This window comes from Hemitrygon akajei, chromosome 3, assembly GCF_048418815.1.
Source record: "Hemitrygon akajei chromosome 3, sHemAka1.3, whole genome shotgun sequence".
Taxonomy (NCBI): Eukaryota; Metazoa; Chordata; class Chondrichthyes; order Myliobatiformes; family Dasyatidae; genus Hemitrygon; species Hemitrygon akajei.
In genome coordinates, this window is record NC_133126.1 from 42272454 (window position 1) to 42285586 (window position 13133).

General features: G+C 41.1%; 2 protein-coding genes across 11 annotated transcripts in view; one reads left to right on the forward strand and one right to left on the reverse strand.

The window, feature by feature from the left end:
- The window catches only part of wdr25 (WD repeat domain 25), a 49624-nt gene extending 41215 nt beyond the window's left edge, over positions 1-8409 (reverse strand). For 3 of the 8 annotated variants that reach the window (XM_073039669.1, XM_073039670.1, XM_073039663.1), the window contains exons 1-2: positions 8316-8409; positions 1585-2364 (exon numbers count right to left, since the gene is read on the reverse strand). In XM_073039669.1, coding sequence (XP_072895770.1) covers positions 1585-2319 — 735 coding nt within the window. In that variant the 5' untranslated portion in view covers positions 2320-2364; positions 8316-8409. The other 5 variants (XM_073039666.1, XM_073039664.1, XM_073039665.1 and 2 more) reach the window with 5 other exon arrangements.
- A 10-nt stretch (positions 8410-8419) lies between these two features.
- wars1 (tryptophanyl-tRNA synthetase 1) overlaps positions 8420-13133 on the forward strand; it is a 29280-nt gene continuing 24566 nt past the window's right edge. The window contains exons 1-2 of one of the 3 annotated variants that reach the window (XM_073039671.1): positions 8420-8627; positions 9006-9149. In XM_073039671.1, coding sequence (XP_072895772.1) covers positions 9042-9149 — 108 coding nt within the window. In that variant the 5' untranslated portion in view covers positions 8420-8627; positions 9006-9041. Of the gene's footprint in view, positions 8628-8658; positions 8917-9005; positions 9150-13133 lie in introns of those variants that run through there. The other 2 variants (XM_073039674.1, XM_073039673.1) reach the window with 2 other exon arrangements.

Below are 13133 nucleotides of genomic sequence, written 5' to 3' on the forward strand. Positions count from 1 at the left end.
GGATCCCGTTGAAGGTGGCCGAAGTTGCAGAGAATGATGCATTGGATGAGGAGGGCCATGGGGTGAGGACAAGAGAAACTCTATCCCCGTTAAGGTAGCGGTAAGATGAGGCGAGCGCAGATGTCCAGGAAAATGGGGTTGTCCATTGTAACCAGTGCTCCCAATACTGTTTCCTCTGGTGATACACTCAACATAAATTGGGGGACCACTTTGTCGAGCACTTCTGCTCCATTTGCCAAGAGTTTCTCAGTGGCCTATCCCCATTCTCCTCCTGACATGCCAGTCCATGGCCTCCTCTTTTACCATGTTGAGACCGCTCTCAGTGTGGAGGAGCAACACGAGGAAGCCTCCTACTTGATGAATATGATTTCTTCTTCTGGTAATTTTTTCCTCTCCCCCTTCCCTCTGCTTCTATTCTGCCCGCTTCTCACCTGCCTATCCCTTCCTCCGGTGACCCTCATCTTTCCCTTTCTCCAATGTCCACTCTCCTCTCTAATAAGATTCCTTCCTCTCCAGCCCTTTAGCTTTCACATCCACCTGGCTTCACCTATCACCTTCTAGATAGTCCTCTTTCCCTCCTCCACCATTTTATTCTGGCATTTCCCCCCTTCAGATCGAGTCCTGAAGACAGATCTCTGCCTGAAGCATTGACTGTTTATTAATTTCCATAGACGCTGCCTGACCTGATGAGTTCCTCCAACATTTAGTGCTCAGGGTTTACAGCATCTGTGGAATCTTGTGCTTATTGTCTGGTTCATTTTAACTGCATACAGAAATTTTCAAACCTTGTAGCTGACCAATTTTATTATATTTTCATTATACTTTCTTTAATCAATCTAGTGTTCACTTTCAGCTAAAGAGCAAAATGCTAAGGGCCAGCTATTGTTCAATGTGACAAGTCGTCAATATTTTAAGAGCTCTAAATTATACTTTAATTATACCAGAATAGCCCTAATTTGCATATAATCGAAACTCAGTTCCATTTAATTAATGAGACAAATTAATGTACCGGTAATACAGTGTATTTCTTCCCCTCTATACTTATGCAGTCTAACTTAGGAACTTAGAGAACAATTTGCAAACCTTTACCTAGCCAAACCCACTTGGTTGTCAACTCTAATGCTTATAATGCTAGATCACTGTAATTAGAGTCCATGAGTGATTTTTTTTTCCCTCTTATGATTCAGTCAGCATCAGCTCTGCCTATAAATTGTGCTTATTTTGGGAAAATACCTCCAAGTATTGTGAAAGGGGCTTTATTTTAGTCATGTAATTAATAGATTTGTGAAAAGCAATGTCTGTACCATAACTAGGAACAATTAAAACATCTGCTTTAACAATTATACTGGTTAATAGTCAATAATATAACTGACACTTAACAAAAGAACATTTGATAGGGTCTTGAAAGCAGTGCATAGAGATTCAAAAGAGAAAGACAATAAAATCCCATATTTCAATTCATATCAGCTAGCAATTACACAAAAAAATTAACAACTTTTACTCAATAAAAAAAGAGTTAAATAACTTTTTATCACCTAATAATACCCAGCATTTATTTTCTAAATACGTCAGATGTGGCACTACCTTTATTGACTTATCCATGGAGGCAGAGAGCAGTAAGTGGCTGTGTTGTTCCACTGGACACCACTGTATTGTGGTAACCGGTCCACTATGCTGAGACATCTGAAACACCAAGTGTTTAGGGACTTTTGAGGTCTTGTGTTGGCTCTCCAAATAGGGTTTTATGAAGTCTGAAACTTTGCTTAGCAGACCTAACTGGTATTCTGCTGGTGCAGTACAATCTACCCCAGTGTTCAAAATGTCTCTGCTTTCTTGAAGCTTGTTGCTTTTATTACATACAGCTTCCTTCTCCCTTAATCGCTTGGGTACATAAGGTTTAATATTTTGAGCTCCAGTCATTGAATCTTGAAATAATCTTTTCTGAGCTGAAGGGATCATCTTTCCAGTTCTGCCAGATTTCTGCACCAGAGCCAGTGAATTTTCAAGGACACCTTTAGAAACCTGGAAGCATGACTCATCTTCTAAAGTCATCACTGCTGGTCTGAAAGTTACACCAAAGTGTCGCTGCACAGAATTCTGTGTACTATTCAAACTGCAATCCACATTGCTACCAGTTGAGGCCATTTTTACCTGATGACCACATCCTGATGATTGCATTCTTGAGGTAGTTGGAAATACAGATCGAAGTTCAAAGTTAGAGTGAACGAAATTATCTTCGCCCTGAGCATACTTAATTTCTTCATGTTTGCCATTCTCTGACTCTGAATCTGAGGAGTCATAAGCAACCAGTGAATTCATGTCACATTATGCACACGGTTCCGTCTGCGAGGACGTTGGATGTTCCTGCAGATGAAACATTTTCATAAATTGAAAGAATTAAATTACATCCTTAGACAGTATAATGTAAATTTCAACTTCTGTTTACTTTTCAAGAGTATTTGGTAGTTATCCTCCAAAAGGTTATCATACACTTTTAAAACATGGATTCTCTCCCTTTTGTAAATGTGCAATTGGAAGTTCATTGAGATTATTTCAGGTATTTGTGGTCCAGTATTCCTACTGGAACATCCAAAAAGTTGCATTGTGTCAGGGTCATATACAAAGATGGGCTATATTCTCTTGGCACTAAGATAAAATCAAAAGTAGATGTCAACTGAATGTTTGTGAAAATAATGAAAGCAAGGTGGTTGGAAATCTATTTAAATATATTCCAAAAAGGGAGAATGGAAGAAGCCACATGAAAATAGACTTGCATGTCCAGCATCATTCCAGGGAAAATAAACAATCTGCTGGAAGAACTCAGAGGGTTGCGCAGTAACTGTGGGAGGAAAGGAATTCTCAATTCTTGAGTTTGAAACTCTGTATCATGACACCCAGGGATCTATTTGCTGTTTCAGATCCCAGCATCTGCAATCTTTAGTTCCTTCATCATTCTAGAGGAAGATTTTTTAGGCCCAAAAATGCAGGATAAAATTAAAATCACCTAGAAGCATATTAATGGTTTTCTAAATTAGAAAAATATGTGACTAATATTATGATTTAAGTGGCTCATGAATGTCTGACTTATGGACATCCATGCAAATGAATGAGCTTCCATAAAAATTATTATACTCAAATAAGAACCAGATAGAAAAAAGAAGTTTAGATTTTTTTTCCACTGTAGTCAGACACTATCATCTCATGGTTGCCAATGAATAAGTGTTGGCGAGAGCCAACTGACATGAAGATTTGTTTACTGTCTCCCCCTGCCTAGTTATCATGTCCCACACTCAGTGGCTGGTTTTGTTGTACGTTATGTTATTTAGTAGGGTATCACAGAAGAGTAGAGTACAGCATAAGCAATATACACAAAATGCAGGTCAGGCAGCATCTACGAAGGGAAATAAACTGTTGTCCGAATTCACCGTGGAAAGTCACTTAAAAGAATTGCTTTGGAAATTGACAAGCAATTGTTTTTATTGATACTTGTGCAATAGTCAGTATGGACTTGCGCAGGAGAGGTCATGCCTTACAAACCAGAAGGAGTTTTTTCTGAGGAGGTGATAAACATGATTTATGAGAGTAGGGTAGCAGCTTTTGTATATGTGGACGTTAGTAAAGTTTTCAACGAGGTCCCTCATGTTGGTTGATCCAAAAAATTAAGGAACATGGAATCCTTGGAGACTTGGTAAATTGCATTCAGAATTGGTGGGAACGAGGACTGTCACTAACTGGAGATCTGTGACTAGTCGTGCTCCACAAAAATCAGTGATCAGACCTCTTTTCTTTGAAATATATCATTGATTTGGATGAAAATGCAGGTGGGCTAATCCCAACATAAAAATTAGTGGAACTATAAATAGCTTGTAAAAGGATTCAGCTGCATATAGAGCAGATGGAATGTAGGTTGAGATGGTGTTTATTCTGAAGCAGTGTGAGGTGTTGCACTTTGCGAGGTCAGATGTAAGGGGAATGTGCAGAGCAAAGAGCAGGACCCTGCAATTGCTACGCAGAGGGATCTTGGGGTACAACTTCCAGGTTCTGTAAAGGTGGCAACACTGCTAAACATGATGAGAAAGAAGGATTATGGTAAGGTTGTCTTCATCAATCAGGGTATTAAAGAAGGGAAAGTCATGTTGTAGTTATATAAAACTTTAGTTAGGGAACATTTGGAGTGCTGTGTGCCACTACACATGGAAGGTGTGGAGTCTTTGAAGAGGGAGCTAAAGAGCTTCACCAGATGCTGCCTGGAATACAATTTATTAACTATTAATAAGATGCTGGACAATCATTAATATTTTCTCTGTAGCATTGGATGCTAAGGGGCGACCTGATAAAAGTATGTAAAACTATGAGAAGCGTTGATAGGGTAGATAGAGCCTACTTCCCAGCACATAAATGTCAAATTATAGAGGGAATAAGTTTAGGATGCGACAGAGAAAACTTAATAGCATCTCTTGATGACCACCCATTTTAACTCTGCTTTGCATTCCCACACCTACATGGCTGTCTATGGCCTGCTCTACAGCTATGATGAGGCCAAATGTAGGTTGGAGGAGCAACACATCATATTCCTGATGACATGAATGTAAATTTCTCTAACTTCCAGCAACCATTCCCTCTGTTCCCGCCCCCCCCCCCCCCCCCACTCACCTACCTGCACTTGGGTTTCCCTTATTCTGGTGGCTCTCTCACCCCTTCTCTTCCCTTCCCTTGCCCTCATGCGTGACCTGCCCATCACCTCCTTCCATTGATTCCATGGTCCATTGTCCTGTCCTATCAGATTCCTTCTTCTTCAGCCCTTTACCTCTTTCACCTATCACCTAGCTTCTTAATCATTCCCCTTCTTCACACCTGCCCCAACCACCTACCTTTCCCATCATCAGTTCTTATTACCACCTGCCAACTTGTAGTCCTCTCCCTCTCCCGACCTTTTTATTCTGGCTTCTGCCCCCTTCCTTTCCAATCCTGATGAAAGGTCCCAACCCAAAATGGCAACTGTTTATTTCCTTCCATGGATGCTGATTGACCTGCTGAGTTCTTCCAGCTCAGTGTGTATTGCTCATGTTGTATGGTTTTGAGTTTGATGATACCCTATTAAATAAAGTTATATATATCAGAGGTGTTGGCACGTGGCCAAGCAGTTAAGGCATTGGTCTAGTGATCTGAAGGTCATTAGCCGAGCCTCAGCTAAGGTAGCGTGTTGTGTCCTTGAGCAAGGCACTTAACCACACATTGCTCTGTGACGACACCGGTGCCAAGCTGTATCGGCCCAATGCCTTTCCCTTGGACAACATCGGTGGTGTGGAATGGGGAGACTTGCAGCATGGGCAACTGCCGGTCTCCCATACAACCCTGCCTAGGCCTGCGCCCTGGAAACCTTCCAAGGCGCAAATCCATGGTCTCTTGAGACTAGCAGATGCCTATTACTGTTACTAAATATCAGAGCCAGCAGCTGAGTGTGGGATATCCTGATTCCACACTATTGTAACTAGGCAGGGGGAGAAAACAAATACACTCCCATGTTAATTCATTCTCACCAACACAATTCATTAACCTTACCTCCATAATAACAGGTGATTTTGCTTATGAGTGTCTGTGAAACTGGAACCTGCTTGTAATCGGGGAGGGAGGGGGTGAGGTACATTGAAAAAATACTATGGTTATTGCAAATGCAGATTTCCAAAGATATTGAAAAGTAAATATTTTGGGTTTTATATGATAAAGTTTGTGACATGATTAAAGATAGATTGGTGTGTCTGATTGTGTCAAGAAATAACTCAATGATCATATAATTGATGCATTATAATCACCGGCAGGAAATGTAATGATATTCAAAGAGGTTAAATGCACACACACTGTCAATTTATTGTATATTTTTTACTTGACCTAGTAAATAGCATTTTATATTGAAAATCCCACAATGGCACCCTTTTGCTACGGCAACAGAATTTTAAATTTACATCTATATTCTTGGTAATTATTCTCCTTGTCTACTTTATCTGAAGATTATAATCAGCTCTGCCTTATCATATTCAAAACAACAGAAGTTTTTTTTTATATATATATATGATTTGGATTTGGGTAAGAGGTTCAAAATTATGCAGAAGAGATTAAAAGAGCAGGTCCCCCCCCCCCTTTACAAAGGTACAGCGTTCCTATGAAACCTTTCTTAAGCCGAAATGGCATAAAGTGAAGAACCATTAATTTATATGGGAAAAATTTTCTTCAAAGCGAAAATCCTCTTTGTAATGCGAAAACAGGTTACTAATGTAGGTATTTTGTAAAAGCGAAGCGACGTAAAGTGAACATTCGTAAAGCGGGGGACACCTGTAAGTGAATTTGACTTAATATGGAGGGAGATCTGGATATCAGATAACATTAAAATGACAAAAAAGATTATATGCTTTGAGCCAAAAGAAAAGGAAGAATACAGATTGGTAGGATTGCAGGGACACGTTTTTAAAAATTAAAGATCTCACATAAATACTAAATTTATATCATTTATTGGATAGACCACATCAGTACCGTAATTTGACCAGCTTGCTTACAGCAAGGGCATCAAGTCCATGGGGTCAATACATGAAATTCAAATACATGGATATTCAAATACATCAATACATATATCAGCAAATTTGCAGATGACACCAAGATCGGGGGTGTAGTGGACAGCAAGGTAGGATATCCAGGATCAACTGGAAAAATGGGTTGAAAAATGGCAGATGAATTTAATGGAGGCAAGTGCAAGGTCTGCATTTTGGTAGAACCAACCAGGGTAGGCCTTACACAGTGAATGGTAGGGCACTGAAGAATGTGATAGAACAAAGGAATCTGGGAATAGAAGTCCATAATTCATTGTAAGTGACATCAGGGTTGTAAGGAAAGCTTTTGGCACAGTGCTCTTCATAAATCAAAGTACTGAGTACAGGAGATGGGATGTTATGTTAAAGTTGTACAAGATGTTGGTGAGGCCTAATTTGGAGTACTGTGTGCAGTTTTGGTCACCTACCTGCAAGAAAGATGCACATAATGTTGAGAGTACATAGAAAATTTACAAGGATGTTGCCGGGTCTGGAGGAGCTGAGTTATAAGGAAAGATCAAATAGGTTAGGACTTTATTCCTTGGAACATAGAACACTGAGAAGACATTTGATAGAGGTATACAAAATTATGAGGGGTATAGATAAGGTAAATGCAAGCAGGCTTTTGCCACTGGGTAGGGGGGACTACACCAGACATCATGGGCTAGGGGTGGAAGGTAAAAAGTTTAAGGGGCACACGAGGGGAAGGTTCTTTATTCAGAGGGATACTGAGAGTGTGGAATGAGTTGCCAGAACAAGTGACACATGTGAGCTCAAATTCAATGTTTAAGCAAAGTTTAGACAGGTACATGGATGGTAGGTGCATGAGAGATATAGCTCTAGTACAGATCAATGGGAGTAGGCAGTTTAAATGTTTTGACATGAACTAGATAGGCCGAAGTGTCTGTTTCTGTGCTATATTTTTCTATGACTCTAAATTCAGATCAGTAATGAGAGCCCTCTTAACATTTTCCAAGAGCTCTACACTGAGCAAAACAGCTAGCTACATAAAATTGGTAATGTATAGATAGATACACCCCCAAGGTGAAGAAAATAAGGAATTTATTTTTAAACTGTGAGGACTTCTGGGACTCAGGTCCCTACTAGAAACAATGGCTGAAACAGTCCATAAATAGCTTTAAGAATATCAGTAACGATAAGAAACACTCAGCGATTAGTCAATGACAATGGAAAGAAACTCGGTTAAAGTTGATTAATCAAACTTACAAGTTTGAGGATCAAATACCCAAACCAAAGTCCAGAGTCTATAAATTTTTAAAAAAACTTAAAGGACACAGAACTAGTTCCAGTCAACAAGTAAAGGTACAACAATTTTATAAACATGAAAAACTACAGAAACATTTTTGAATGAAATAGACCACAACAATGAATCGCTTACTCACTGACCGTGGGGACCCCACTCACGCTGACACTTGTCACTTTGAAACTGAATAGAACACTTACAAACACAACACGCTGGAGGAACTCAGCAGGTCGGGCAGCATCCGTGGAAACAAAGCGTTCCTCCAGCGTGCTGTGCGTGTTGCTTTGACCCCAGCATCTGCCCTGTACTTTGTGTTTGAACAGAGCAGTTGCCGGATAACGCTTCTAAAAATAGATTAACTATGAATAAGAGGACTTCCTTTCTTCTATTTCTTCCTACCCTAAGGAATATATATCGATCCGATTGACACATACAACAGCAAGGAACGGAGAATTTGAGTTGGAACCCACCAGAATAAGGCTCCGCCTTGTCCGTACCATTCATGATCCCCCGTCACAACGCGCTTTCATTTCGTTCCGGCGCAGGTTAAGCAGTTCCTGCAGCATTTTGTGTGTGTGTCGCTCACCCTAATGTTTCCGGCTGCAGCTGAAGGAAAGGGAGAAGCGTTTCGCGAAGCCTGAGCGTGGTGGAAAGGCAGGAAGGGAGGACGAGGCGCCGAGATACGCCTGGGAGCGCTGCAGCTGCTGTGGAGACGGAAAAGCGTGCGGGCCGCGGACGACGGAGACTCGGCGCATTGCTGATGCAACCGACGGGGAGGAAAGGTGAGGGCCAGGAGTCGGGCTGGGCTGGAGGAATGAGGGGGAGGAGGATCGGGTGAGGACCCCGGACGACTGCGGGAGGTCCACAGGACAGGAGGAGGAAAGATCACCTGACCGAGATCCCGGGAGGGAAAAGAGAGGAGAAAGTGGCGAAGGGTGGGCTGCCTGCCCGGGAGAGTGAGAGGCGAAGGATAAGAGGAAGGGGAGAGGGCAGACGATCATCTTCCTTATAGCTGTGGATCGTTTTTATGAGGGCACAGAGATCCGAGAACCAGCTTGAACCTGAACGTAGGTAAAGGCAGTGGACCTGGCTACTCATGTGGGTATTAGAGCCCTGGGTATGGGTAATCTTGCAGTGTTTATAATCTGGCTTTCTTACAGGTGCACGGACTGTTAAGTAACCAGTTTTTAGAGAAAATGTCAGCTAATGACTGTGAAATATCCACAACCCCGATGGATTTGTATAGAAAAGTGGCAGTACAGGGGGACACTGTCCGTTTGCTGAAGTCAAACAAGGCACCAAAGGTAAAAATTTCTGGATAATATATAACATAATATTAAGTATGTGTAAACATGCTAAGTATTTTTTCAGATGGCCACATTTTCAAGCCACTTCACTGGCTTTTCACTCAGCTCTGGAACATTTGGACTATGATAATGCATATATCAGAATGCTCTTCATTGAATACCGCTGAGCATTCAACACTACTATCCCTCAAAACTAATCACTAAGCTCCAAGACCTAGGCCTTCATACCTCTCTGTGCAACTGGATCCTCGATTTTCTCACTTGCAGACTCCTCAAAACTGATTGGCAACAACGTCTCCACAGTCACCATCAGCACAGCTGCAACACAAGGCTGTGTGCTTAGCCCCCTGCTCTATTCGCTTTAAACTTATCACTGTGGCTAAGCACAACTCCAGTGCCATATTTACACATGCTGATGATGTCGTGGTTTTTCGTTTCTCACAAACAACCAGGAGACGCAGAAGATTCTTCAAGAAGTTTTAAGCTTTAATTTGCAAACCAAAGCTGAGACAATCACTGAGCTAGTCACTGATTGCCCGCTGATCTTTGTACATGGCATTCTTTATAGCAATCTTCTTATCTTAGTTTCATTAACATATCCAATCATTCTATAGCTGCATATCATCTGTACATTAACTAATCAATCGCTCTTGACTAGCTCTCGATTCGCCACCATTATTTCTTTCCAGTTCACATCTTGGGCCTCATTCCTGGCCACAGTTGTTTCTCAGTCAGCCTCCCTCAACATTCCTTTGCCTGTTCATATCATCCTGTCTGCCACCGTTATCTCTTCATAAGCCATTCTATTGTATCATATATGGAGTACATTTCAGCTAAGCACACTTCTGCTAATGATACACAGGTGTTCTTAAATGCTAAGTGTATTTCTGCTAATAATACACAGATATTCTTAAATGCCATAGTATATACCTAAGAATACAATGTACTGGTATCTAGTAAATGAATAAATGCATAGTAAATACTCAGTAGTTGTGGTTATATAGTGAATGCTGCTAATGCATAATATATTTTCTAATAATGACACCACTATTGGTGTCATTCTGGTGAACTTCCACCATACTGCTAGTGTCTTCCGCAGTGACGACTGCTCCAAAATACTTATTCAGTTCAGCCGCTATTTCATTGTCCCCCATTACTACCTCTCCAGTATTATTTTCCAAAGGTCTGATATCCACTTTTGCCTCTCTTTTACACTTTATGTATCTGAAGAAACTGCTGGTATCATCTTTAATACTATTGGCTAGCTTACTTTTGTATTCCATCTTTACCTTAATGACTTTTTGTTGTCTTCTGTTGATTTTTAAAAGCTTCCCAATTCTCTAATTTCTCACTAATTTTTTCTCTGCTAAATGCCCTCGCTTTGGCTTTAATGTTGGCTTTGACTTCTCTTGCCCAAGCTACACACTCTCCCTGTCCCTGAAGCCTTCTCCCTCCTTCCCCTCTGGTGAGTGCTTGTGTTCCAAACCCCCCAACTTCGGAGTACCCTGCCTCCATGGGGATGACCGACCACCCTCCTCTGCCTGTCTGTGACTGCAAGTCAAGGCAAGGCTGCTGGACTGGATGGTATCAGCCCCAGGGTACTGAAGGCATTTGCAAGCCACCTGTCTGGTATTTTGCAACGCATTTATAATGTGAGTCTGAGTCAGGAAAATATACTGTTGCTATGGAAGACTTTGTGCTTGGTTCCTGTACCGAGAAGGTGACACTAAGCAGAACTTAATGACTACAGAACAATTCCCCTCACATCTCATGATAATTGTACTGGAGAGGCTGGTCCTGAATTACCTTGGTCCACAGGTGAGATCTTCGTTGGACCCTCTTACAGTTTGCCTATCCATCTTGTGGGAGTGGATGATGTCGTCATCTACCTGTTGCAGAGAGCTTACTCCCACTGGGATGATGCTGGTGGCATTTTGAGAATCACATTTTTTGATTTCTCTAGTGTCTTCAATACAATCCAGTCACGTCTCTTGAGTGAGAAGCTGCAAAAGATTGGTGTAGACAAATTCACTATCTCCTGGATTACTGACTACCTGACAGATAGACCCCAGTTTGTACGGCTGGGTAGTACACTGAGATGGTGGTGAGAGGCACTGGAGCACCACAAGGGACTGTCCTGTCTCTGTTTCTGTTCACACTGTACACCTCCGACTTTCAGTACAAATCTGAGTCTTGCCACTTGCAGAAGTTCTCTGATGACTCTGCGATGGTTAGGTGTATCAGGGATGGGCAGGACTGGGAGTACAGAGGACTGTGACAAGCCCTCTATACATTCTGGGAGAAGTTGTTGAGGTGGTGGAGGAGTATAAACACTTGGCTGTTCACTTTGACAACAGACTTGACTGGAAAGCCAACTGGCTGTTTACAAGAAGGGGATGTGTAGACTCTATTTTCTAAGGAAGCTGAGATCCTTCAATGTGTGCAGCAGGACATTGGAGAGCTTTTACCAGTCTGTTGCAGCGAGTGCAGTCTTCTTTGCTGCTTTATGTTAGGGGAGAAACATTGGCCCTGGAGATGCAAAAAGGCTAAATAAACTCATTAAAGAGGGTGGATCTGTCCTTGGCTACAACCCAGAGTCTTGTGAGTTAGTGGTGGAGAGGAGATCACTAAACAAACTGTTATCATCCTGGACAATCAGGCACATCCTCTCCATGACCTACTGAATAGGCAGCAGAGTACCCTTTCGAATGGACTCATTCAGCTTCACTGTCACAAGGATCGTTACAGAAAATCTTTCCTACCAAATGCAGTAAGCACACATAACAGTTCATCTCTGTGCAACAGGAGAACGCACATCATAGTACAATAAGTTTTATTATTTTGTACATCATTATTGCACAGTATTGCACATTGATAAATTATAAGTGTATATATTTTTATTCTGTACTTTAGTATTAATTAATATTATTATTATATTCATTATTTGTTATTATTGCTAAGTATTTTTAAATGTTGCTGTTGTAACAAAATAATTTCCCACTTGGGATCAATAAAGTACTTTATTATTGTCAGCCAAAGTTGTGTCATCTTGCTTTTAGACTACTTCTTCCTCTTTGGGATGTACAAATGTTTGTATATATCCTGTGCCTTTCAAATTGCTTCCAGAAATTCCAGCTATTGCTGCTCTGCCATTATCTGTGCCAGTGTTATTTTCCAATCAATTTTGGCTACCTCCTCTCTTGTGCCTCTGTAATTCCCTCTTCTCCATTGTAATATTAATATATCTGACTTTTGTTGTTATCATATTTCAGGGTGAATTCGATCATATTATGATCACTTTCCCCTAAGGGTTCTATTATCTTAAAGCTTTCTAATCAATGTCAGTTCATTGCCCAACACCCAATCCAGAATAACTGGTCCCCTAGTGGACTGAACCATGAGCAGCTCTAGAAAGCCATTTCATAGACATTCTAGAAAATCTCCATCTTAGGATCCAGCACCAACTTGATTTTCCCAAACTACCTGCATATTGAAATCCGGCATGACTATTGTAACATTGCCCTTCTGGCATGCATTTTCTATGTCCAGTTTTAGTTTGTAAACCACATCCTTACTACTGTTTGGGGGTCTGTATATAACTCCCTTCAGGATCTTTTTATCCTTGCAGTTCCTTAGCTCCACCCACAATGCTTCAACACCTTCTGACTCTGTCATCTCTTTTTAATGACTTGATTTTGTTTTACCAGCAGCCACACCATCCCCTCTGCCTACCTGTCTATCTTTTTGATACAATGTCTATACATTGGATGTTAAGCTCCCAGCTATAACTTACTTTCAGCCAGGATTTAGTGATTATGGCTGTCAGCAAAATTAAAGAGCTAATTATTGACGACAAGAGCCTCTACTTGAAGTTTCCACAGATTTGAAATGTCGTCTAAAACACTAACAAACTTTTGTAGATGCACATTGGAGAGTATCCTGACTGGTTGCTTGTCCAGGAATGGAAAAGCCTACAGAAAG